The sequence below is a fragment of the Chionomys nivalis genome, chromosome 7 (assembly GCF_950005125.1).
Source record: "Chionomys nivalis chromosome 7, mChiNiv1.1, whole genome shotgun sequence".
Lineage (NCBI taxonomy): Eukaryota > Metazoa > Chordata > Mammalia > Rodentia > Cricetidae > Chionomys > Chionomys nivalis.
The window spans coordinates 83,470,110-83,498,065 of record NC_080092.1 but is presented as its reverse complement, the minus strand read 5'-3'; the positions used below and the strand labels follow the sequence as shown (position 1 = coordinate 83,498,065).

The 27,956-nt window shown below is 38.1% G+C and overlaps 1 protein-coding gene across 2 annotated transcripts in view; it reads left to right on the top strand.

Annotated features, from left to right (window-relative positions):
* The window catches only part of LOC130876970 (leucine-rich repeat-containing protein 37A3-like), a 111,154-nt gene that overhangs the window by 73,740 nt on the left and 9,458 nt on the right, over positions 1–27,956 (top strand). For both annotated transcript variants that reach the window (XM_057773854.1, XM_057773852.1), the window contains one exon: positions 27,496–27,614. In XM_057773854.1, the coding sequence (XP_057629837.1) occupies positions 27,496–27,614 (119 nt within the window). The remainder of the gene's footprint in view (positions 1–27,495; positions 27,615–27,956) is intronic.

Sequence of the window (27,956 nt, the reverse complement as noted above, 5' to 3'; positions counted from 1 at the left end):
TTCTTTAAACCTTTGTTGTTGACATGATGTTTCTTATGAAATTCTGGGTCCTTCAGCACACCTCCAATCAATAATTGATCAATTTCTGCGTTACCTTGAGCAAGAGGACCTGGCAGAGCAGTATGGGATCGGATGTGTGTTATGTATATAGGACAAAGCCTATTCCTGATTATATCTTGCACCTGAATGAATAATGAAATCAATTATTTATCATCTGGTATAAATTCAGCTGTTTCAATATGCAATACAATTCTTTCTGCATATTGCGAATCAGTAACTATATTGAGAGGTGCTTTAAAATCCCTTTGTACCATGAGAATAGCATACAACTCTGCCTTTTGGACAGAATAATAAGGGCTTTTTTCTGCCTTACTTAATTCTTCTGATTTGTAACCTGCCTTCCCTGATTTATTTGCATCATTATAAAATGTATGAGTTCCAGTTATTGTTGCATTATGCACAGTTCAGGGAAGAATCCAAGAAATTCTCTTTATAAGGCTGATTCTATCACTTTAGGGATAATTACTATTAATTCCTCCCAAAAAATAGTATAAGCTCTTTTCCCTGGTTCATTGTCTTGCAATAATTTTTTAATTTCATCAGCAGTGAAAGGAACTATAATCTCTGCTGGTTCTATCTATACCTGCTAGTTGACGAAGTCTCAATTTTCCTTTTATAATTAATTCAGAGGCTTTTTCCACATAAGTTTTTAACTTTTTGCTTGGTTTATGTGATAAAACGATCCATTCTAAGATAATATCTTCCCTTTGCATTAAAATTTCCATGGGGGAAATTCTGGATGGCAATGTGACTAGAATACAATTAAGATTTGAATTCACTCTATCTACGTGTGTCTCCTGTAATTTCTCTTCAATGACCATCAGTTTTTTCTCTGTTTCAGCTGTTAATTCTCTGGGACTATTTAAGTGTTTATCACCATCTAAGGTTTTGTTTAAATGAACTATTAGATCAGGTGTTATCTTAACAGCCAGTCATAGACTGGAAATGTTTCCTATAATCTTTAAAAGTCATTAGGAGTCCGCAGTCGGTCTCTCCTAATTTATGCCTTTTTTGTTTTAATTTTCTGTAAACCTATTTTGTAACCTAGGTAATTAACAGAATCTCCTCTTTATATTTTTTAAGGAGCAATTTGTAATCCCCATTTTGGCAAAACTTTCTTTACTTCTAAAGTATCTGCATTTGAGTCAGATAACAAAATGTCGCTCATGTAATGGTAGATTATGGACTTAGGAAATGGCTTACATATTATTTCCAATTGCTGACTGACAAAGTATTGGCACACGGTGGCGCTATTGAGCATTCCCTGTGTGAGAATGGTCCATTGATATCTCCTAGTAGGCTGAGAATTATTATATGTAGGCACTGTGAAGGCAAACTTTTCTCTGTCCTTTTCTTGTAAAGGTATAGTGAAGAAACAATCCTTTAAATCAATAACTTTGAGAGGCCATCCCTTTGATAACAGAGAAGGCAGAGGAATTCCAGATTGTAGAGGGCCCATAGGTTGAATAACCTTTTTGATAGCCCTTAGATCTTTCACCATTCTCCATTTTCCAGATTCTTCTCAACAACAAATATTCCAAAGTATTCCAAGGGCTGGTTGATTCTTTAATATGGCAAATATCTAGTTGCTCCTGTATCAGCTGTTTTAAAGCCTGCAGGGATTTTTTTTCTAATAATGGACATTGTTTAACCCATATTGGTTTCTCAGTTTAACCATTTTAAAGGCAGGATCGTTAGTACTTCTGAAGGTTTGCTAATTGCTTTGTCTTCTTGTACAGCCGAAATGGCTGGTGACCTTTGTTTATAATATCTTATAATACCCTTCCCAGAAACATGAGTTTTGGGGACTGTGGGAATGTTAACCTGGGTATTCCATTTCTGCAATAGCTCATGGCCCCATAAATTCACTACAATATTAGCTACATATGGCCTCAGCTTTCCTTACTATTATTCTGTCCCTATGTATTCAACCCACCTCATGCTTTGTTTAACTTGAGATAGGGTTCCAATTCCATAGGAATTGAATATCTGGCTCTTGAAGAGGCCAATCTAGATGCCAAGATTCTGGAGTAATGATACTCACATCTGTACCCGTGTCTAGCCATCTTTCAATTACAATGTCATTTATAAACACTTATAGCTTTGTCTTAGATCGCTTATAGAAATCTACCAAAATGTTTCCTATTTCCTACTGGAGTTTTTGATTCATCCTCCTTGTTTATTCCATCATCCAGAACAGTATGGTTTTTTACAATAGGCACTGGATTAATTTTCCTGGTGAGACATGTTGTCCACAGTAACTGGGAATGACTGGACCTTGTTTGACATCGGGGCCTGTGAGAGGCCCTCCAAGGAGTTTCCCAGTGGTGTCAGGTTACCTTGTCTGTCTCTTGCCGACCTATATTCATTAGTCCCATGTCAGCCTTTGCCACACCTCCTACATATACCAGTAGGCTGAGTCCTCTGAAGGCGAAGGCATAAGTCACAATCCCACGCTAGTTTGGAATTATGATTAATATAATGGTTATTTATTTAAAGGGGAAAAAACTTACAGATCACCATCCCAGACAACAGTCCTCTGCGCAATCAGGAAGGGAGTCTAGTCACCAGAAGTGGAGCAGGAAGTAAGAGAGAGAGAGGAGGGAAGTGGCCACTTTTTTAAAGGGAGAGAGACCACGCCCCAATGGGCTGGTATCTCAGCAGCTATTGGCTGGAGGAGCGGAAGGACCTCCCACAACACCTACTATGAAATTATATACAATAAATACAAATATCCTATTCTAACTAGCTTAGGTCTTGTATAATAAAAAGCTTGGCCAAGTCATGAGTGGAAAGTAACTACATTTATATAGTCTTCAACCCCATCAAAGATCTGAGAAAGGAAATAATGTTACCTGAGTAATTAGGAAGTGCAATCAAACAACTTCCAAAACATGCAACAAATTATAGAGACAACTAGCTACCTGGGCAATCACCCAAGGTCACGTTTGCAGCGTTGAAGCAATCAACTTTGGCTAAGGCCTAACATAACTGACATACCATTTTCAAAGGCAAGAAACTTGTCAAAACTATCTTACCCTGTCTTGGCAGGATATGACAGTCCTGTTTTTTCCATTCACGGATACTCTGTATTTCTGTCAGTGGTTGAGGTATGGGCATTTCTTTGCCCAAAGGCCAGTTCAGCCAAGAAGAAAGGCTCCAGGTGGAGTGTCTTTGGTGCTCAACATTCTCTCGGGAATAGAGCGGTGTTGCCAGGAGCAATTATGTCTCACTACCACAAAACTCTGAGTTAGATTAAAGGCCATTTTCTACAGCTCTTTGAAGAGGTTGAAGATTATCTATCTATACTGAGTATAATCTCTATGTATCTAAAGAGCCTGATTAGTCTAATTATAAATGACAAACTTAGAATACTATTGATCTATATAATTCTCAATACCCATCTAACTTAAAGACTAAGACAATAAACGACTGTGAAACAAATGAGGACAATGACCTCCAAATATAAACAATGTACAAATATACATTGCAGTATGGTAAATATATATCAGTTCACAAACAATATATAAGTATCTTAATCAGAGGTAGAAATATACACTGCAATATGGTAAATATATACAATATATATACCAATACAATATTTGTCAATACATAAAAAATGTTTTAAACAGAGGTAGAAACATGCATGCATACAATAGTCAATATAATTTCACTTTGTATCAATATATAAGAATCGATACCAATATATTTGTCTCAAAACAATAACTCACAAGTACCAATAAGTACCAATCTATTATCCCATCATCCCATTATCCCTCTTTTTTTTTAAATGATCCCTGAGCTTATAAAACTCCTCCCCCAACCCTCAACCGTATACCAATTATAATCAACCCCCTAAATGATGTCCCTAAACCCAAGGGCAAACTTTACTGGGAGAGGGGACGTTGTCCTCTAGAGTTACTTCCAGCTGTCATGGGGGCGACGTTCTTTCTGGGGGATCCTGTGAAAGTAAAATGATGGTTAAATTTCAAGATCAATGTCTTTTAAAATTGCAAATAGTCTCTGAGTATTTTGTGCAGGTCTGGCCAGAATGTTGTATAAGATGTGCACCGTTTCAGCTAACCAAGTTGGAACTGTCTTGTGCAGCTGGTACCCAAAACAGGTCTTGTAGTAGCGCTATCAGTATCATGATGTCATATCAACCAGGTGGAGTTGTTGTTGTGGGGCCCTATCTTCTTCCTGGAAGCTTCAAATGTCACTTCAGGAAAAACTCATTGTTCATTGTGAAAAACTTAAACATTAATCATATAGACATATATAGACATATATATATTCAATGAAAGGCATGATAGATATATTTAATGAAAAGTATGATAGATATGAAGAAAAGCAAAGATGTTTTCTAAACTCATATTTCTTTCTGTCCCATATCATGGCTCTTGACATGAGACAGAAACTCCACAAACTCTGGGTTTTTCTCTTACCAACAGCCTTGGAATTGGAGAGGGACTGAGCCAGAGTCCGACTTCAAAACCAGCTCTATAAATTTAGAGATATGGTTTAGTATATTTTACTTATGCAACCTATTCAGTTTTCTTGATAGTTCCTAATGGGCAGGTGCTTTTCCATCTGTCAGGGTCCCTTGAATTTTTCAAAAATGAGTGTTTTCCTGTGGAGATAAGAACAGAACCCTGCCCCCATTCTATATTTTTTCTTACCACCTGTATGAATAGCATCATTGTGGATGAGTTGTCATTTCTCCTTTCCAAGAGGTTTCTCCTCTTCAAATCGAACCTTTATTAATTTTGATGGTATCCACAATTTTTCTTCTCCTGTGGAAACAAGAGCAAAACCCCTTCCCCAACGTAGCACATCTCCTGGTTTCCATTGAGTGGTCAGCACATCTTTGAAATAAATCAGTTGATTTAGTTCAGCAGACTTTACCATTATCCAATGTCTTTCTGCTGCTGTCGTTCCTTTCTCATTAGCGTTAAGAAAATTCAAGATTAATAAAGCATTATGTAATCTATTTCTGGGGGTATTTTCGGTCCCTTTCTGTTTGTTCAGCATGTCCTTTATAATACAATTTGATCTTTCTATAACTGCCTGACCTGTAGTATTAGTTGGTATACCTGTAATAAGTTTTATATTATAATAATAAAAAAGCATTTCATTTTCTTAGATACATATGCTGGACCATTATCTATCTTTATTTGTGCAGGTATACCCATGATGGCCATAACTTCCAATAAATGTGTGATTACTGAATCAGCTTTTTCTGAGCTCAGGGCAGTAGCCCATTGAAAACCTGAATACGTGTCTATGATGTGGTGTACATATTTTAATTTACCAAATTCCATAAAGTGGAACACATCCATCTGCCAGATTTCATTTCTTTCAGTACTCTCTGGGTTACTCCCTGCAGGCAATGGTGTTTGATTATAGAAAGAACAAGTAGGACATCTCTTTATAATGTCCTTCGCTTGTTACCATGTAATGGAAAATTCTTTCTTTAGGCCTTTACTATTGACACAATGCTTCTTATGAAATTCTGAGGCCTGCAACACGCTTCCAATCAATAATTGATCAATCTCAGCGTTGCCTTATGCTAGAGGACCAGGCAAACCTGTATGGGACTGGATATGTGTTATGTACATCGGACAAAGCCTGTTCCTGATTATGTCTTGTACCTGGATAAACAATGAAGTCAACTCTGTGTCATCTGGTATAAATCCAGCAGTTTCAATATGCAAGATAACTCTTTCTGCATACTGTGAATCTGTAACTATATTAAGAGGTTCTTTAAAATCCCTTAGCACCATAAGAATGGCATATAATTCTGCCTTCTGGACAAAATTATAAGGGCTTTGTTCCACCTTACTCAATTCATCTGACTTATAACCTGCTTTCCCTGATTTATTTGCATCAGTATAGAACATACGGGCTCCAGTTATTGGAGCATCACGTACAATTCTAGGAAGAATCCAAGCAGTTTTCTTTATGAGGTTAAGTCTACCACTTTTGGGATAGTTGCTATTAATTTCTCCCAAAAAATTAGCACAAGCTCTTTGCCATGGTTCATTGTCTTCCCATAACTTTTTTATTTCTTCAGTAGTAAAAGGCACTATAATTTCTGCTGGGTCTATACCTGCTAGTTGATGAAGTCTCAGCTTACCTTTTATAATTAATTCAGAGACCTTTTCCACATAAGTTTTTAATTTTTTACTTGGTTTATTAGGTATAAATAGCCACTCTAAAGTAATATCTTCCCTCTGCATTAGAATCCCTGTAGGAGAAATTCTGGAAGGCAATATCACTAGGATGCAGCTAAGATTTGGGTTCACCCTATCCACATGTGCCTCCTGTAATTTTTCCTCAATCATTGTCAGTTCCTTTTCTGCTTCAGCTGTCAGTTTTCTTGGATTATTCAAACCTTTAACACCATCTAAGGTTTTGTTTAAATGAACTATTAGATCAGGTGTTATCCCAACAGCTGGTTGTAGACTGGAAATGTCTCCTAACAATCTTTGGAAGTCATTAAGAGTCTTTAACCAGTCTCTCCTAATTTGTGCTTTCTACGTTTTAATTTTCTCTAACCCTATTCTGTAACCTAGGTAATTAATAGAATTTCCTCTTTGAATCTTTTCAGGGGCAATTTGTAATCCCCATTCAGGCAAGACTTTCTTTACTTCTTCAAATATCCTTTCTAAAGTATCTTTGTTTGAATCAGACAACAAAATGTCATCCATGTAATAATAAATTATGGACTTGGGGAATTGTTTACGAATTATTTCCAATGGCTTACTTACAAAATATTGGCACAATGTAGGACTATTGAGCATCCCCTGTGTGAGGATAGTCCATTGATATCTCCTAGTAGGCTGAGAATTATTATAAGTAGGCACTGTGAAGGCAAATTTTTCTCTATCCTTTTCTTGTAACGGTATAGTAAAAAAACAATCTTTCAAACCAATAACTATAAGAGGCCATCCTTTTGGTAATAGAGAAGGCAAAGGAATTCCAGATTGTAGAGGGCCCATAGGTTGAATTACCTTGTTGACAGCTCTTAGATCTGTCACCATTCTCCATTTACCAGATTTCTTTTTTACAACAAACACAGGAGAATTCCAAGGGCTTGTTGATTCTTCAATATGGTGAGCATCTAGTTGCTCTTGCACCAGTTGTTCCAATGCCTGTAATTTATCTTCAGCTAGAGGCCACTGTTTGATCCATATTGGCTTCTCAGTTAGCCATTTTAAAGGTATGGCTGTTGGTACCTCTAAAGGTTTGGTATTTGCTGTATGTTCTTGTACAGCCTGAATGGCTGGTGACCTTTTTCCATAATACCTCATCATATCCTTCCCAGAATTATGAGTTCCTGGAACTACAGGAATGTTAATCTGTGTATTCTATTGCTGTAGTAGGTCACAGCCCCATAAATTTATTGCAGTATTGGCTATATATGGCCTTAGTCTTCCTATTTGCCCTTCAGACCCTATGCATTCAACCCATCTTATGCTTTGTTTTACACGAGATAGGGTTACAATTCCCAGGAACTGAACATCTACCTCTTGAAGAGGCCAATTCGGATGCCAAGATTCTGGAGTAATGATACTTACATCTGCACCTGTGTCTAAGAAGCCTTCAATAAAAGTGCCATTTATACAGACTCTTAGCTTTGGTCTTTGATCGTTAATAGAAGTCTGCCAAAATATACGTTTACTCTGTCCTGCTGGTTTTTTGACTCATCCTCCATGCGTAATTCATCATTTAGACCAGTAATATTTTTTACAGCAGAAATTGGAGCTTTTAATTTTCTTGGTGAGGCACGTTCTCCACTGTGACTGGGATTGACTGGGCCACTGTTGGCTTGGGGGCCTGAGAGAGGCCCCTCAAGGAGTTTTCCGACTGTATCGGGTTGCCTTGTCTGTCTGTTGTTGACCTGCATTCATTGGACCAGTGTCGGCCTTTACCGCATCTCCTGCATATACCTGAAGGCCGAGGTCTCCTATTTTTGTCATTCCCAGAAGAGATATTATTCCTAAAAATTCTTTGCCTGCAATCCCTTTTCAGATGTCCTAATTTACCACAATTAAAACATCTGGCAGTTTGATGTCTCCTCATTGCTTTGGAAATCGCTTCTCCTACCCAAGATTCATCATTATAGCTAAACATCTCAACATTCATTGTATGCTGAATCCATTCATCCATAGGTGCTGATCTAGATTTTAAAGGCCCAATTATCTTTTTGCATTCAAGTTTGCATTCTCAAAAGCTAGAGATTCAAGAAGTATTCGTCTAGCTTCTGGGTCTGTTACCCCTATGTCCAGAGCCTTAATTAATCTTTGCAAAAAGTCAATAAAGGGTTCTCTCCGTCCCTGCCTAATTCTGGTATATGATTCAACCCTTTTTGCTGGATCTTGTAGCCTATTCCAAGCATTTAAAGCTGCTTGGTGACATAGACACAGTACTTCATCATCATAAGGAGCTTGAACCTGTGGATCAGCATATTCTCCTGCACCAAAAATTTGATCTTGGGAAACCTCCACACCTTTTGCTCTTCCTTGCTGTTCCATATGTTTGGATTCTTCTCTGAAATAGATTCCAAACATCAAGGAAGGTCCATTATCTAAAACTGCAGACACTAACTGATGGAAATCGTGGGGGGTAGCTCTAGCATTAGAAGCCCAAGTCCTTATCATTTCCTTAACATATGCAGAGTACAAGCCAAAAGTAACAATAGCTTGCTTAATTTCTTTTAGATCATTCATTGCTATTGGCATCCATCTAGCTTCTCTGACTCCCTTTGAGCCTTTAGAAGTTGACGCTTTGTCAGAATGAATTACATGGTATGTCGCTAAAACCCTGGGTAAGCCAGTTCTAATAGCTGGTGGTGGCATTGTATCCTGTCCTTATGCCTTCTTACTCTGTTCACCAGCTCCAATAATTCCTTCAATCATTTCAAGTCTTTTTATTATTGTCTCTTTTGAATCCTGAATCTCCTGACCTGCATGAGTTTCTAGTAAAGATTATATGGTTCTTAGGAGTGCCATAATCTTCCTAAATGATAGAATATTCAACAGAATACTGAAACCTAGTAACCAGTAAATTAAGTTATCCCATAGTCATATAAACCTTGCATAAAATAACCCATTTTATTGGCAAACAAAACAGTAAAATTTGTGTTGGAAACGAAAACTGCCATATTACCTATTATCCAGCAGGTGGCACTGTTGCCAAGTAGGGACGAAAAGGGGTCCTGTTTCAGTGTTTGCCTAGTATTTGTTAAAAACTGGGAAATGCAAGTTGCTCAACAAAGTAAATATAATTGAATCAATTCTGTACACAGAACCATAAACCCAGAATCCATGGGGTAGAGAAGAGTAACCTGGAAGCCGTGTATGCCTCCACGTGACAGAGTCACTCCGAGGGCTTGCAGCTTTTGGCAACCGGCAACCACGTGCTTTGTTTCCCGCCACTCAAGCGCCGAGCTTGCAAGGGAGATTTAAAAATTACTCAGAAAAGAGTAAACCACGCAGGCAGAGACTACGCGGGCCTGTGGAGTTTAAATCCATGTGGGGAGGCAAACAACAGGCTGCGTGGGGACTTGAAGTCAATCTGAGGTGTCTAAAGGCAAAATATAAAGAACTGCAGCAAGAAAAGCCACTGCGTGATGATTTATGTTAAACTGCTGGCTCCACGCACAAGGCACAGGCCGCAAGGCACAGACCGTGGCCGAACTGGCGGCATGCAGCCGAGCAGGAGAAGGAGGGGTCCTAAAACCAAACGTTGGGCGCCAGATGAAGGCGAAGGCGTAAGTCACAATCCCATGCTAGTTTGGAATTATGATTAATATAATGGTTATTTATTTAAAGGGAAAAAAACTTACAGATCACCATCCCAGACAACAGCCCTCTGCGCAATCAGGAAGGGAGTCTAGTTGCCGGAAGTGGAGCAGGAAGTAAGAGAGATCGAGGAGGGAAGTAGCCGCTTTTTCAAAGGGAGAGAGACCACGCCCCAATGGGTTGGTATCTCAGTGGCTATTGGCTGGAGGAGCGGAAGGACCTCCCGCAACAGTCCTCCTATCCTTTTCATTCCTAGAGCAGACATTATTCCTAGGAATTCCTTGTCTACAGTCCCTTCTTAGATGTCCTATTCTACCACAATTAAAATATTTGGCATTCTGGTGTCCCCTCATTGGAAATCACTTCTCCTACCCAATCCTCAGTGCTATAGTCAAATGTTTCAACATTCATTATATACAATATCCATTCATCTATGGGTGCTGATCTGACCTTTAAAGGCCCAAGAATCTTCCTACATTCTAAGTTGGCATTTTCAAAAGTCAAAGATTCAATAAGTACATGTCTAGCTTCAGGGTCTGTCACTCCTACTTGTATAGCCTTAATTAATCTTTGTAAGAAGTCACTAAAGGGTTCTCTTTGGCCCTGTTTAACCCTAATATATGACTCAATTTTTCCCTAGTTTCTGTATCCTGTCCTGAGCACTTAAAGCTGTTGTGGTACGTAGGGACAAGGTTGCCTATGTTCATCGCAGTGAGCTTGTTCCTGAGGATTAGAGTAATGACCCTTGCCAAGAATTTGACCCTGGGAAGTCTCAGATCCTTTTGTTTCCCCCTATTGTTCTAAAATTTTTGCCTCTTCTTCAAATAACACTTCCAAAGCCCCTGAGGTCCATCTTCTAGGACTGCTGAGATTAACTGAAGCCAGTTGTTTGGAGAGCCTTAGTGCTTAAAGCCTGCATCTTCACCATTTCCCTGACAAAAAGGTGAGCGTAGCCCATAAGAAATAGTTGCTTGTTTTTATTTCTTTTAGATTGCTCATCCATGTTGGTTCCCATGCATATTCTTTGACTACCTTAGGGTACTTTGTGCCAGATGGTCTTTCCAATAAAATTACTGGATATGCAGTTAAAACACTGTGTAAATCATCCCGGGATCTGGCATGAACTGATGAGGCTAAATCCTGTCCTTGTACCTTCTGTTGCTGCTCATCAATTTCAATAAATTCCTCAATCTTTTCAAATCTTTTTACTACTGCCTTTTGTAAAGTCTGAATCTCCTGGCCAGTGTTTTGTTCTAATGCCCTCACTGAGAATTTCAAGGTATGAAACTTGTTCAATAAAGATATCGTCTCATCCTTGGACAATTTTTTTTAAGATTTTATTTATTACATATACAATACAGTGTTCTGCTTCCATATATGCCTGTATGCCAGAAGAGGGCACCAGATCTCATTTTAGATGGTTGTGAGCCACCATGTGGTTGCTGGGAATTGAACTCAGGACCTCTGGAAGAACAGTCAGTGTCCTTAACATCTGAGACATCTCTCCAGACCCACCCCTTGGACAAATTTTGATTGTGTGCATATTACATTCCTGGAGAAATATCTTATCATTAATCTATCATAACTTTTCTAAAGTTTCCAATTGTTAAATTCAGCAATACAAATTCTTTCAGATAATTTTGTCGAGTTTATGCTATCCCTCTTCATAGTGTTGGTCTCCTCAAATAGCTGTCTATTATTAGCCTGTAAAATCTGTATTATCTCTAAAAGTGCCTCATTATTGACCCTGTTATTGAAACATTTTTTGAGATAATATTGAAGTCAAAGCTAATTCCTAGAATCAAATAAGGGGATGTTGAAGGAAAATCACATAAGCCTTGCAGAATACCTTCCATAGTATAAGCAAATAATTATTGAACTCCTAGATAGTTATGTTATATTTTTGTAGTTTTGTAGATCTTACCTGTCATAATGCAATTGCAATGATTTGGAGTATGTATCATAATTGTTATTGGCCAGCAGGTGTCACAGTTGCAGCCATGTGGCTGAAAAATGCTAGCAGCAATGAACAGCACATGTTGCTTACTTAGGTACTGAAAAATATGCTTTGTTTAACAAATTAAGAGCAGGTATTAAAGTGATCAAACTATTACAAGAGTTGGGGCTAAGATAAAGAGAAAACCCAAGGTTTTCCGTCAGTGTGAGTTGTGGACTGTACATGTCACAAGGATCTCAGACAGCAGCCTGTAGGCCGGCATGTAATGCACCCAGTGGCAGCGTGTCAGTCATGAGCTAGGGAGTGCTGAGCAGCAGCCTGCTGCATCTAAGTGCCAGCTAGGGCCACAGGCAGGAGAGTCAGTGTCCAATGCGCCACTCAGCCTGCAAACTGAATGTGCATAAAGTGTGGACTGGTCTGTACATTCGGGTACCAGATGATGACGGAAGTTACAAAATAATCCCACACTAGTTCAGAATTACATATAATAAAAGGTTATTTATTTAGGGGAGACTCACAGATCCCTGTCCTAGATCACAGTCCTCTGCATGAATGGGGAACAGGAATTGAGTCTAGCAGCTGGAAGTGAGAGCCAGAAGAGAGTGAACACACGCTTTACAGATGCAGTTATAGTATAAGAGACCACGCCCAAGTGGGCTGATATCTTAAAGGCTATTGGTCAGAAGAGCTCCCACAGTAGTTATTAAAACATCTTAAATGCCATATTCTGCAGATCTCTGAAGTGTTTGAAGATGACCTATTTAAAATGTATCTGTTTGAACTTGAAAACATACCTGATGTGACTACAAGTTCAGTTGTAATAGATGACTAATTACTAACCTGCATTTGCTTGTTATCCTAAGCAGATAGTAGTAATACTTCCAAGGACTAGAAATTTTCATTACATTGTTAAATGAGCTATATAGGTACAACACCTTGAAGAAGATTAGAAATGTATATACAGGCTGTGTTAACAAAATTAATCTCAAATTCGTATCAATATATAACATTTGTATATAAAATACAAAACTCCAGTCCAATGTAAACTTTTAAAACTAATAGTTGCTTTTACCTTATCATATCTAATCCTTTCTTTTTTCTTTTCAAAACAAAAACCTTGAATCTAGTTGTTCTTTGTTTAGGTTTTTTTCTTATCATTACCAATAACAACTTGTAACTAGTCCCCCTAAACAATGACAAATATCCATAACCCATTGAACAACAAAAAACCACCTACCCCCCTTCTTAGGAATGTGGGCATCATATTCTTAAAGTTACTTCCTGTTGTTTGTGAATGACGGTAACTTTAGGAGATACTGAAACAAAATTTTTGGTTAATTGTCAAGTCCTGAGAGAGATAGCTTTATCATTTGTTGTCCATTCTCTACGTAATGGGAAAGGGCAGGGCTTGTCTCAAGTCCTGGCTTGAATAGTATGTTAGGTTCTGTCATCTCAGCTAGCCACTTTGAAATTGTTCAGAGCAATTTGTAGTCCAAAGCCAATCTTTGTGGTTTTTTTTTTTTTTTTTTTTTTTTTTTTTTGCTTAGTGATGTTATCAAAGTCCTGGAAGAATGGTCATTGCGGGACCCCATCCTCCTTTTGGGAAGTTCCTGAGGTCTCTGTTAGTTATGCTCATGGTTCACTATAGAAAACTGACAAAGACTCAAACCCAAAGTCATGTATAGGAAGATAGATGAAACCTTTTTCTAGAACAAATTAGTACTCTATATGACCATTAATATCATGACAAAAAGTTTAAAATAAAACCAAAAGAATATGAGATTAGTAGCAATATAAAATAGTTTGTGAATATTTCTTTTTCTTCTGTCTTATATCAGGAGACTCTTCTGACATGAGACAGAGATTTTGGACTTCACTTTAATAAGCATGCATGGGTTTAGAGAAGGAGAGCCACACTTGAACTCCAAAGCCAGCTTTAATCTTTAATTAAACTGGGATTACCAAAAGATCATTTTCATTATATATCTGTAAAAAATAACAGAAAGAAATATTTGGGAAGATTCATGAAAATTTATCCTGCTGGAAATGTGGTATACCAATGGGCTAATATACTCTTTTTCTTGAGACATTTTTTTTTCTGGATGATTTGTCTGTCCTTTTTCTTCAGAGGTCTCATTTGTCCAGTGGTCTTCAGATTCCTTAGCTGTATACCTTTATTCTCCTGAAAAGACAGGAACAAAACCCTTCTGCAACCCTAATATTGGGAACGTTCCCTTTTGGCAAGTTATATCTAGTCAAGTGAAAAAAGCATTTATTAGTTTTATAGGTTAGTTCAGATTAAGTGGCCATGCTGTTTGATGATCTCTCATGTCTTTTAATTAAGATGTATCTCTTGATCAAATCGAATCTTTTCAATTTTGATGGTATCTGTAACTTTTCTTCTCCTGTGGAAGCAAAAGAAAAACCCTTCCCCAAAGTAACACATGTCCTGATTTCCATTCTGAGGTCAGTATATCTTTAAAGTATATTGAATGATTTAATTCTGTAGTTTTTTCTACTATCCAATGTCGCTTCACAGCTGTTGTTTCTTTCTCATTAGAAAGAAAATTCAAAGTTAATAAAGCATCATGCCATCTATTTCTGAGTGTATTTATTATCCCTTTATGTCTATTTAGCATATCCTTTGGAGTTTGATTTGATCTTTCTATAACTGCCTGCCCTGTAGGATTGTGTGCTATGCCTGTAATATATTTTATGTTATAATGAGCAAAAGTGGTTTCATTTTCTTAGAGACATATACTTGAGCATTGTCTGTCTTTGGTATACCCATGATGTGGGTTTCTAGTCTATATGTGAATATGTTTTATTACCATTCGTTAATAAAAAAGCTGTTCTGGCCTATGGCAGTGCAAAATATAGGTTGGTAGGAAAGCTAAACTTAATTCAGGGAGAAAGAAGGTGAAGTCAGGAGGACGCCATGTAGGCACTCAAGTACAATAGGTAACAAACCACAAGCCTTGCGATAAATATGAAATAATTGAAATGGGTTGATTTAAGACATAAGACATAAGAGCTAACTAGGAATATGCCTAAGTGATTGGCCAAGCAGTGTTGTAATTAATAAAAGTTTTGTGTGATTATTTGGGTTTGGGTGGCCAGAAAATGAAAGAACAGTCTTTCCTTACAAATGGCACTCAATATGGGGCAAGAATATCTACATAAAGCCTAAGAAAGTTTTTTGTTTTTTTTGTTTTGTTTTGTTTTTTGTTTTTTGTTTTTTTTTAGAAAAGGCTTTTAGACCCACAAAATCGGAAGTCAGCGTGAACTTCTTGGCAGCCACATATTTTTAAATAGGCTCTGTTTGCTGAACTCGAGCTGAAGAATGGCACCTTTAAGAGAAGGCTTCCCGACTCAATGTTAGCTGGAAAAGCTGTGCGACTCCATTAAGATATGGCTTCCTGGTTCCTACTGGTAGCATAAATGACTCTGGATTCAGGAGGTCCTGTCATAGAGCACTTGAATGGGGTTTGTGGGAAGCATGCTGCAAATTACTTGGTGGCAGCGTAAGCCAACTGCTTCTGAGAATTGAGATGGTAAACATGACTCCCAGACCTCTGCCATGTAGGAAAAGCCAAGCAGGGTGGAACCAACAACCAAAGTGGCTGCTCTGGTCTCATCATGCCTGCTTAACAGTTCACAACAGTGATCAAAAAAAAAAAAAAGGATTACAGATATGTCATAAAGGCAGATTCAGACAGAAATAAACCTCTGAATGGGTCACAATGTGTTTTAAAAATGTATGTAAGCTTAAAAAAAGAAGGAAAATGGGTATAGGCAGTTATAGAAAGAAATAGTTTTAAAAAATAAAGTAAATACAGTAAAAGTAGTATAAAAGAGTATAAACAGTCATTGATTAAAGGAGTAAAGGTAATAAAATAAATAATTAAAAATAATAGAGTAAAAATAATAAGCCACATAAAGATGGAATATATACAGAGACTCTGGATTATATATATTATGTTTCTTTTGGATTTTTTTTTTTTACTCTTAATGAGTTAACTGCTGAAAAACATTTAATTCTGGGGGTTGCTAAGCTAAGCCAAACTAATTATATATTTTAAAGTTATATTGACTTCAAAATTTGAGACTAAGGATATATTACTTTGGAAAAGAGGTTCTGCTTTTGTTTCCACAGAGGATGGGAACCTGTGGATGCCTTCCAGGCTAATGTGGTTTGATGAAACAAGACCCATGAACCCTAAAAATACTTCACCCTACAAACAGCAGGAAGAAGTTTGGAGAAAACTGTGCCCAAATTCCCAAAAGGATTGTTTATAAATGTTTGCTTTCATTTAAAGTGGGTTGATTATAATGGTCAAATTAAATCTCTTTTTTTTTAAAAAAAAAAAAAGGGGGGGATATGATATAGAAATGAATACTTTACATTGGTATGGAGTTTGGTTTATTGATACAAATTTAAGGTAAATTTTGTTTTATGTTTATTTCTACTCTTGTTTAAGGTATTGTGCTTATACAGCTCATTTAAAATGTATAATTAAAAATTACAGATTGATAGATAGTCATCTATAGTTAAAATTGTAGTCACATTATTAAGGTTTTTTTCAGGAATACAGAGAAATGTTTCAGTTAGATAAATAATCCTCAAAGACCTATAGAATATGCCATTGAAAATATTTTAAAAACTTAGACTTTTCTTGACAGTGAGACATGTCTGCTTCTGGCAGCACCAATTACTTCAGAGAGTTGATAGACATTGAAGAAACTCTCTATGTAATTTGCCTTCAATGTGACAAGGCTAGCCATTTGAGCAAGAAACTGCTGTTACCTAGACTGCTTAGTAGCATGCTATATAAACTGGTCATGCAGGACCCACAGAAAAATGATTGCTGAGCTTGCATAAAAAAGTTGAGGCTGTGCTTCAGTGTTCCTGCTTCATGAGTTTGTCAGACATTCTGTAGGACACAGAAGAAAGTGACTGACAAACTGCCCATATAGGCAAAACAGTCTTTTAAATTTTCTGCTTCATGGAAAAATCTGCCAGATAGTATGGGCCTGTAGGCTGAAGATGGATGCTCCAATGTTACAGAAGAACTTTGGTTGACTGTCCAGGCAGTGAAAAGTCTCTGTTAATTCTAGAGTTTTGGAAGTTGCTTACAATGTACTTCCTATTTACTCAAGTAATATATCCTTCTGGGGATATACAGAATAATAGAAATGGGTTCATTTAAAATGTAAGCACTAACTAGAAATATGCCTAAGGCATTGGCCAAACAGTGTTGTAATTACTATAGTTGTTGTGTGATTATTTGGGTCTGGATAGTCAGAAAATGAAAGAACAGTCTCTGCTTACTTACCCACAATGGCCATAATGTCCAGCAAAAGTGTGATTACTGAATCAGCCTTTTCTTAACTCAAAGCAGTTGCCCATTGAAAATCTGAATAGGTATCAATGGTGTGATATACATATTTTAGTTTTCCGAATTCTACAAAATGGAACACATCCATCTGCCAGATTTAGATTTCATTTCTTTGAGTACCCTTTGGGTTACTTCCTGTAGGTAGTGGTGTTTGGTTGTATAAAGAACAAGTTAGAAGTTTTCTTATAATTTTCCTTGGCTTGTTGCCATGTGATGGGAAAGTCTTTTTTTTTAGAAAAGAAAAAATACCTTCACTATTGACATATTGTTTTTAATGAAATTCTGAGACTTTCAGCACATTGCCAATCACTAATTAATTGATTTCTGTCCTACATTGTGCTAGAGGACCTAGCAGACCTGTATGTGATTGGATGTGTGTTATGTATATGAGATGATTCCTATTCCTGATTATAATTCATAACTGAATAAATAATGAAGTCAGTTCTATATCATCTGGTCTAAATCCAGCAGTTTCAATCATTTTACTCCATTGTACAGTGATCTTAGCCTCTTCTCTGAACCAGGTACTCAATTATAATTGTGGACTGGGCTCTAAAACACCTCTAACCCAAATCTACCCAGTCATTAGGAATAATTCTATTATAAACTGAACACAAGTTTAACATTTGCTTAACAATAGGTAAATGCATGCCATATGAGACTGTTGCTTCCTTTAATGTCCTTAAGTCTAAAATGTCACAGGAGTCTAGTTAGCTGTAACAGAGACTCTGCCATTTGGCAATTCCTTTAAGGTTACTGGCTATATTAAGGTTGGTTGTCTGAAAATCTTTGGCTGTTCCTCTTTATTCTTATAATGCAATGCGGAATTTGGTTCCCCATTAAATTTTTCTGTCTGGATTTGAATATCTCTGTGATCTGTTTTATTAGTTTGTTCTAAGGCCTATTTCTTAGCACTTTTTTAGTGATAAGACAATAATGATAATTCTGATATTTATAATTAACATTCCATAAATCCCATCTAAATTAGATATCCTCTCAATTAATTGTTCCATTTTCAAACTGTCTAGCATATTATACAGAGATTCAAATTCCTCAATTATAATTGTTTTTCCCATTTGTCAATGTGGGAAAAAACTCTCTTTTAACTAATTCATGCCTTTATGAATTCCCAATTGTCTTACCAAATCTACCGATGATGTTAATGAAGCTGTGAGGCTGATTGCTGCTGCATAGAACAGTAAAAGCCTCTCTGGATTTCAAGGCAGCTACCTAGTTTGTCAGCAACCCAAGAAGGGAATTCAAGGAGAGCCTGCAACCATGTTAAAGAGAGAGGGGGGAGAGATGGCTGTCTGAAAAACATACAGGGGATTTTGTTCGGGGAAAAAGCACATGTGGCTGGTGGAGGGGGTGGCTACCTAAAGGCAGACCAACCAGTTTGGAGCCCAGGTGCTTCTGGAGTTTGGGTATAGCACCTAGACACTGTTTCAGAGAGGTTATAAAAGGAAAATCCTAAACATTTCCCCAAAGCCTGGGGATAAAAGAAAAGAAAGTCTGACCAGGTGGGATGGGAGTACCATATGCAGCTCTACCCTGTGCCCATGGCTAAGAAGCCTCAGGCAAATGACTTTTTCATGAATTCATACCCAAAGCATTGGGTGCCAAATATAGCACAAATAATAAAAGCCCAGAGATGGATATTGGGGTTCAACCTGAAGAATCAGAAAAGCAAAGCAGCCAAGCCACTAGAGAACTCTTACCTCTAAGAAACCCTCACACTAAAAGAGAGCTAGTTCCTATCTCCTCCCGATTTATATTCCTCTTTAGTGCTGGGATTAAAGGTGTGAGCCACCACCATCTGGATCTGTTTCTGTACTGATCTTGTGCATCCCAGAGTGACTTTGAACTCACAGAGATTTGTAGTGATGAGGCGAGCAGGCCTGCTCTTTGTCTCACCTGGCTCCTGCATGGCTAGCTTCACCCGAAATAATTACACGGAAACTGTATTCATTTAAACACTGCCTGGCCCATTAGCTCTAGCCTCTTACTGGCTAACTCTCCCACCTTGCTTATAACCCATTTCTATTAATCTGTGTAGCACCACGGGGTCGTGGCTTACTGGGAAGATTCTAACCCACGTCCATCTTGGGCTGGAGCTTCATTGCGTCTGACTCACTGCCTTCTTCCTCCCAGCATTCTGTTCAGTCTACTCCACCTATCTAAATCCTGCCCTATCAAAAAGCCAAGGCAGTTTCTTTATTAACCAATGAAAGTAACACAGATAGATGACCCTCCTCCACCAGAGATCCATCTGCCTCTGTCTCCCACATCCTGGGATTAAAGGTGTATTACACTACTGCCTGATCTCTAATGACTTAGTTTTATCTTCTGGTCTTCAGACTAGCTGTATTTATAAAATATATGTAAAATATCACTATAGTGAAGGAGCAACAGTGACCTCCACTGTCTCTTCTTCCCCTATCCAAAAAGCGCCTGCAAATCTTTCTAAACCTCTCTATACTACTTCCTATGTCTCTCTATATGATCTTTGTCCTCCTAATCCTCTATTTGAATTTTTTTGCAAACCTATCTTATGTTCTAGGTAATTAATAGAATCTCCTCTTTGTATCTATTAGGAGCAATTTATAATCCCAAACAAGACAAAATTTTCAACATTTAAACATAAAGGTATTTTGCATTTGAATCAGCTAGTAAGATAGCATCCATATAATGATAAATTATAGATTGATAAAATTGTTTATGAATTATTTCCAATAGCTGTTGTACAAAATATTGATACAGGGTGGAGATGTTTAATATCACTTGAAGAACTTTCCACTGATACCTTTTAACAGGCTGGGAATTATAAATAGGCACTATGAAGGTACATTTTTCTCAATCCTGTTTTTTGTAAAGGTATAGTAAAAAAGCAGTCTTTTAAGTCAATTGCTATAATAGATTGGGTAATAGATTTGGGTAATAAAGAAGGCAAGAGAATTCAAGGAAATTCTCTATAATGTGCCCACTGACTGGATCACCTTATTAATATTTCTTAGATCTGTTACCATTCTTTGTTTTTAATGACAAATACAGAAGAATTCCTATCAGAGTCTTTTGGGTAGCAGCCCCTTAGGCCCCTTCAGGGTCTAGTCAAGATGCTACAGCCCATGAGGGAAATAACTACAAGATCTGAGTGTGGGTGAAAGAAAATGAATCAGCTCACACAGTTCTTCTCATAATTTCTTTTTTATTGTCCATTTTTTTTTCTCCTCCAAATTTTCCAGTTTATGTACACATACAGACACAATCATCAATTCTCTGGCAATAACAAGATTACAGGAATTGCATTTTTTCAGGGTCATAAAAGCAGATAATAAGTACACAAACTGTAATTATATAACTGTAACTGTCAGCTTTATGATTCAAAGTGGGAATGGTTTGTGAAAGCCTTTGTGGAACTCTTAAGGGGGAAGGCAGTTAATTAAGAGAGGGAAATTAAATCATTAGAGGAACTTAGGAGGGGAATTTGTGTGTTTTGTTACATTCTTAAGTGACTAAGCAAAGAGCTAAAATGTTATCATCATTAGAAACCATGAACAAGGCAGGAATCATCTTTTACTCAGTTTGCAGCTTTTTCCCAGTGGGCAGAGGGAGTATCAGGTAATTAGTCAACTACATAAACAAGCAGGGAATACTGCTGCATTTGATCTGCATCAGCATTTCTGCCAAATGTTTAGCAGGCTGGTGGGGGGGGGAGTCAAATATAAGAATTACATTTACACCTAAGTGATAGAACAAGGAGGAGGCCTTTTAGTAACATAGCAAAAAATCTGGACCATGACTCTTTCCAGCTGTCTGGACTAAACTATGGCTTTGTTCCTGTGGTGTCTGTGAAAAAAGCATTGTCTTTGTTCAGAGTTGGGCAAATGGTTAATACCTTATTTCTGTTATCTCATAAGGTTAAGACAGAAACCGTTACTCTTCTAAGCTAAGATCATGTGTCAATAAACTGAGGTGAAAACAATAAGTACAGAGAGTTAGTAGCCTGTTTAGGGTTATAACAGCGTTAATTGGGATAGCACTTTCTATATTGGTAGAAGGTGAATCCAGGGCAAGCATTCTTCCTGTCTTCTCTGAGGGCTAAACATCAGCCATTTCTGACATACATGTCTGAAATGTCTTTGGGTGTCTGTGAATGTCTCAGTTGAGATCTCATTGTCTGGACACTAATACTGACCAACAGCCTGCCGAAGGAGATAATAGCAGAGGGGTAGACTTCTAAGTTTATATTGGGGAAATGGAACAAGGATCTGGTTGTAAGAACAAAAGTTTTGGCTGTGTGATTACTTCACCAGAATCTCACATCGCTGGAGGGAGTCATCCAATATATCAATGCTTTGGGGAAATTGTGCCCAATAAACAATTAGCACATTGTAGTTCTGTAGGAAAAATCCCCAAGCTGTAATGTAAGGGAAAGAACTGGTGTGGGACAATTCTATATTCTGTCAATTATGTTTTAAATAAACGCTGATTGGCCAGTAGCCAGGCAGGAAGTATAGGCGGGACAACTAGACAGGAAGTAGAGGTGGGGCAATGAGAACAGGAGTATTCTGAGAAGAAGGAAGCCCATTCCTCCCCAGTCCTCTCCAGATACCGAAGAAGCAGGATGTAACCTGCCCTGCTGAAAAAGATACTGAGCCATGTGGCTAACATAGATAAGAATAATGGGTTAATATAAGTTATAAGAGTTACAAGAAACCTGAGCTAATGGGCTAATAAGTTTATAACTTATGGAGACCTCAGTGTGATTTTCTTTGGGACTTACTGGCTGTGGGAACTGGGTAGGACAGAAACCCCAACAAAGCAGGCCCTCATGTTACAAAGAACTATGGCTTCACACAAGAAATCTGCGAGGAGGACAGTTAATACATTTAAAAGGCAGCATTCCTTATTGCCTTACAAAATAAGGTTATCTCCATCAGATGTGCATCTGGTGGGTTGACCTCTGAACTCTCACTGTATAATTCTGTGACCTGCCAAGTACTGATTGCTTCTTCAGTATATTGATCATTTAGCTGCTCCTGTACCAGCTGTTCTAATGTCTGTAATTTTTCTTATGTTAAAGGTTCCACCCAGATGGGATTTTCAGTTAATCCTTTGTTCTTTAACATTTAAAGAAGCATTAAGTCTTTTAATTGCTCTGTGGATGAGTTTCACCAATACTGACAGGGAATGTTTGAAATTAATTTGATATTGGAGCCTGTAAGAGGCCCCTAAGGTGTTTCCCAATAGCAAAGGGTTATCTTGTCTGTCACTTGTTAATCTGCATTCATTGGTCCAATGTTGGCCTTTGCTGTACCTTCTGCATATTTCAGAAGGTCAGGTCTTCTGTTTGGATCATCTCTTGAAAAAGCATTGTTTCTAGGAATGCCTTGCCTTTTCAGATGACCTTATTTACCACATTAAAACATCTGACCTTTTGAACTTTCTTAAAATTTTTAGAAATCACTTCTTCTATCCAAGTATCATCATAAGTGTGAGATCCAATATCAACTATATTTCAGATCCATTCATCTATGGGGTCTGGTCTTGCCTTTAAAGGCCTAATCACCCTTTTGCATTTTGAATTGTCATTTTTAAAAGCCAAAGATTCAACTTATATTTGTCTAGCTTCTTAGTCTGATAACATTTTATGCACAGCTAAAGTCAATCTTTGTTTTAAAAAATCAGTGAAGGGTTTTTGGAGCCTTGTATAATTTTAGTAATGAATCAGTCCTCTTTCCTGATTCTTCATCCCTTGTCCCAAGCACCCAAAGTTGCTGTACAACATATGGCCAAGATGTGATCATCAAATCTAAACTGTCTTTGCAAATCAGCATGCTCACCTTCATTGAGAAGCTGGTCTTGGGAAATTTCCATACCTCTGGCCCTACTTCATTGTTCTGTGATCCTAGCTTCCTTTCTCCCCCTTATTTTTCATTGTAACTGAGAACTACCTTCTAAGATTTCTGTGGCTAAAGCTTTTCAGTCTTGTGGGGTATTTCTGTTCTGAGTTGTCTATGAATTTAACATTTGTTTCCCAGTGTGAATGCATACCATATGAAACAACTGCTTCTTTAAATCTTTTCAAATCTAACATTTCTACAGGATCCATTTAACTTCTGATAGCCTTGGGGCTGCCTGTCATCTGGTACTTGTTCTTGTATGATAACTGGATATTGGTTTTCTAATAGCCTTGGGCTGTTCCTCTTCAGTTTCATAATTCAATGTGGTAGGTTCTGTTCTAAATTCCTCTGTCTCTGTGTGAATATTTGTCTTAGTTTCATTAGTAGATCTTTCTAGGGATTGTATTTTATCAGTCAATTTTTTTATACTTGGAACCAATATCAAACTACTTTTTTAAGTATATAACATGAATTACCAAAGTGATAATTATAATTAACATGTCAATCCCAGCTAAGCTGATTATTCCTTCATTTAATTATTTTCATTTTCAAACCATACAGTGTCCTAACTCTCTGTATCATAACATTGTTCCCCATTCTTAACGTTAGAAAGACTTTTGTTTTGAAATTTTCTTTAAAGACTTTTGAATAAAATTTCATTTCCTCCTTAAGAATTCCTGGGTGTCTCACCAGATCTGCTGACTTCTCAGTTTTTCTACAGTAGCAGTGTTTGACTGTGGGGAGTGCCTCGGGGTACCTAGGTAGCCAGGCTAGTACCTTGTGCCCACTGGAGTGGCAGTGGGACGCTGCTGCACTGAATGATCTGGGTCGAGAGCACTTGCAGCTTCTTGCATACACCCAGGGCTGAGGTGTGCAGCAGCGGCAGAAGCAGTAGAAGACTAGCAGGTGCAAGCAGGTGTCAAGGCAAGCAGGCTGGTCCAGGGAAAGCCCACAAGCTTCAGGGAGAGGGAGTGAGCCACCTGAAAGATGTACACGGGGGAGGGGGATGTGCAGGAGAAACCTGCTTGGCAGGAAGTGAGGGCACAGAACTGACTGAATGACAGCCAGCAACTGTCTTGGGATCAGGTATCAGGGTAAAAACTGGATTGATCAGAGAAACAGTGGGGAAACAACCATTGGACTCCTCTCTCTTTCCTTCCTCCATCCAAAAAGGGCCTGTGAATCTTTCTAAGCCCCTCTTTTCTTATTAAGCCCCTGCTAATAATTCATGGGTCTCTCTCTATACGTCCTGGGTCCTTCAAAACGTCAATGGCTAATTCTGGTCAGCTAGTAGCTAGCTCCACCCTCTGATTCAAGGTAAACTTTATTGTTAGTATCAGGAGTGTCAGAGTCTGATCAAAATATCCCATAACACATGGTCTCTGTATGTAGCCCTGGCTGTCTTCAAACTTGCTGTAAAGACCAGGCTGGCTTCAAATTCACAGCTATCACTGCCCTTGACTCCAGAATGCTGGGGTTACAAATGTGCACTTTTCTTGCTTTTTTTGCATGGCAAGTTTCTTACTCCAAATATTGTAGTAAATTTCAGTTTGGGTGTATCGTAGATGTTGATATTCCTATGTGCTCCTAGGTATGACTATCGTTACTCAAAAGGATTTCACCATTTTGAATCTATCAGTGAAGGTTTGTGAGAGGGTAATATAAAGTAGCCTTTACAACTTCTGATTTATAACTCCTAATATATGTCCTAAGTGTCTTGTGGCCATCGGCCATTAGTTCTCCTGCCTGGCATGTGTGAGTGCCCTGTGGCCATCTGTTATTTGCATGTGTGAACAGACAAGATTCCTAACCACCTACAAAACTAAATTATTATTCTTTAAGACTCAATTGGCAGGCTCCCCCCCCACTCCCGTCTGTCAGTAGTTTCTTCACACACAGTATTTAGTACTTTGCTGAATACATGCGCTATCTGGCTTCATGGTTCTCTTTTTCTCATTGTGCCTCTTACCTTATGATACTCTGTCCCTTCAACTATAGTCACTTTCATTTCTCAACTCCATTTCTGTCATCAAATTGTCTACCGTTTGTTACTTTGTATTTCCCTCCTGGCAACACAGAATGTCTTCCAGAGCAGTAAGTTAATATATAGTCAACTTTTTTTTTTTTAGATTCATTTATTTATTATGTATACAGTATTCTCAGTATTCTGTCTACATGTGTGCCTCAGGCCAGAAGAGGGCACTAGATCTCTTTACAGATGGCTATGAGCCACCATGTGGTTGCTGGGAACTGAACTCGGGACTTTTGGAAGAGCAGGCAGTGCTCCTAACCACTGAGCCATCTCTCCAGCCCCCTATAGTCATCTTTTCACCGCTGTGGCAAAATACCCAAGAAAGACAACTAAATGGTAAAACTTTCTTGAATTCCCAGTTTCAGAGATTTTAGTCCATGATCACTGCATTTTGTCACTGTAGACTTGAGGGGACACAGAGTGTGAGTCTCCTGACCGTTGACTTGTGCAAGGTTAGCAGTCATCCTACTGGACAGTAGTCCTCAAGACGGTTCACACATATGGGGCCAGACTACTTCCAAGTGGAGCGGTTCTTCACTGTAGTAGGGACACACACAGAAATCATTGAATGAGGACTAGATCTTTCTCTTCAGGCTATGACAATGGTAATAACTTCTTAAGGACTACCCTGAAGTATCAGAATTGAAACAGTGATCAATCAGACCACTCCTTGATCAGGACTGCTAGAATTATGCATAGCCCTGCCCCTCCCCCACCTAGATCCAAAGCTATGTCAGCCCTTGAAGATGGACTTGTGATCACAAGGCTCTTTTGGTGTTTGTTGTCACAAGTGTAGCCACATTAAATAGAGCTGTCTTTGCTTGTTCCCCTTAGCCCCCCCCCAAAAAAAACAGAAACAAAATAGCACCCTGGTTTGGTTTGATTTGGTTTTGAATATTTGTTTTCTTGGTTTAGAGTGAGGGAGGTTAAATCGATTCACTCTATTTTGGCCAGAAGTCGATACTACTCTTCACATCTTTTTTTTTTTATTCCAGATCAATATATGGCAGGCGTTACCTGTCATGTTTTTGGTTTTTATCAAAGACATTTCACTACTTTTTCATGAGCCATGAATTGACATTCCAGGCTGGATTTGTCTGTTTCCTCATCAGTAATCAGGTTAAATATATGTACTGCTTTCTTGAATGGGACTTTAAGTGACCTTTCATGCTGAGTTTGATCACATGTAAAGTAGAATGTTGAATATCTTCAAATTATTATTTTTATATACTGTAATTTGAGAATATCCAGTGGCTGACGGTGGCACTTAGGAGGTAGGAGCTCATGGATCTCCATGACTTTATGGCCCAAAAGGTTTATATAACAAGTTTCAGGACAATCTATGTTACATAAAGAGACCTTGTCTCAAAAAACAAACACAGGAGGAGAAAGGAGAAGAGGTGAGAAGGAGAAAGGATGAACCTATGGAATTGTTGAGACCTTAAAGATCCTATTCTCAAACTTCTTTTACATGGCTGTTTTTAATAACCTTGTTGCAACTAATTATTACTTGGTAGTTACAAAATCTTTTCAACATCAGTTATCTAGTGTTTTCTCAAAGACCTATCCTGCTTTCCTTTTTGAGTATCATTAGGAATTCAGATTGTCTTTACATTATAGTGTATTTATTGTATTTCATTATAATTTATTATTCCTCCTTTGTTCTTGCTTTCTCTTTGTGTCTATCAATGTGTGTGTATGTATATGCACACACACACACACACACAAACACACACACACATGCACACATAGATCAAATCCAGGGCCTTGCACTGCTACACAAACACCATGCCAAAGAACTGCACCACAGCCCTTATTCATTGGAACACAAAAATAATCCAGATTTGGTCAGTGTGATCCATGTTGCCATTTAACCATAAAGTATGGGTTAAAGTAGGCTATTTTAGGCCTCACATAATCTCTATTAATCTAACAATAGGAATAGAGAAAAGCATCCCTAGGTTGAATGCTTGCTCAGGCCCTGTGCATGACCAACCCAGAGTGAGACTTGAGTTGAGGAGAGTTGCTTCTACCATCAACATCTCCTAGTTCTGTTTTTGTCTCCTGTTTTAGGCGTGTCACCTGGTTCTGTTCCTGTCACTTTTGTTAAAGGCGCACACACACACACACACGACACTTGCTCTTCTGTTGAACACCTCTGTCCTCCTCCATGATTACTTTCAGTATCAGAGAGCAACAATTTGCCATTGAGTCCCCACCCAACTGTACATGCCTCAAAAACTCTGTCCTCTGTGACCCTGTGGTGGCCTTGGCCTGTCTCTTCTGTACCTCAGTAAGACTTTTCCAGTAAACCAATTCTCTATTTTTCTATTTACAGAATCTTACCTAGACATATGGCCTGCTGCCTCTGCAAATATAAAGCTGATATTGAGGTTGTCTGCAAGACAGTCAAACTGCATTGCCATACTGGATGTCTGACAAACACCACACATTGTCGTGAGCCTCTTGCATGATGAATATTTTAATTTTATGTATTACTTTTTAACTAGTTATGAAAAAGACTCACCCACACCTTCTCTTTTGATGAAAGTTGGATTCTCAGCTATTATTGCATGATTAGATAATAGAACTGTTCCATATGCAGAAAGAACAAGAGAAAGGGGTAAATGGGAGAGAGATAACATAGATGACCATAGACTCTTCACTATGCTGTCTGCCTGGTATCCTGCTTCCAATAATTACTTTTGCATATAGTACACTTCAGTCTGTAAGCTGGCTGTATGTACATTAGGTCTCAAGTGATCTCCTACTTTTGATATCTCTAGACAGATTTTGTTT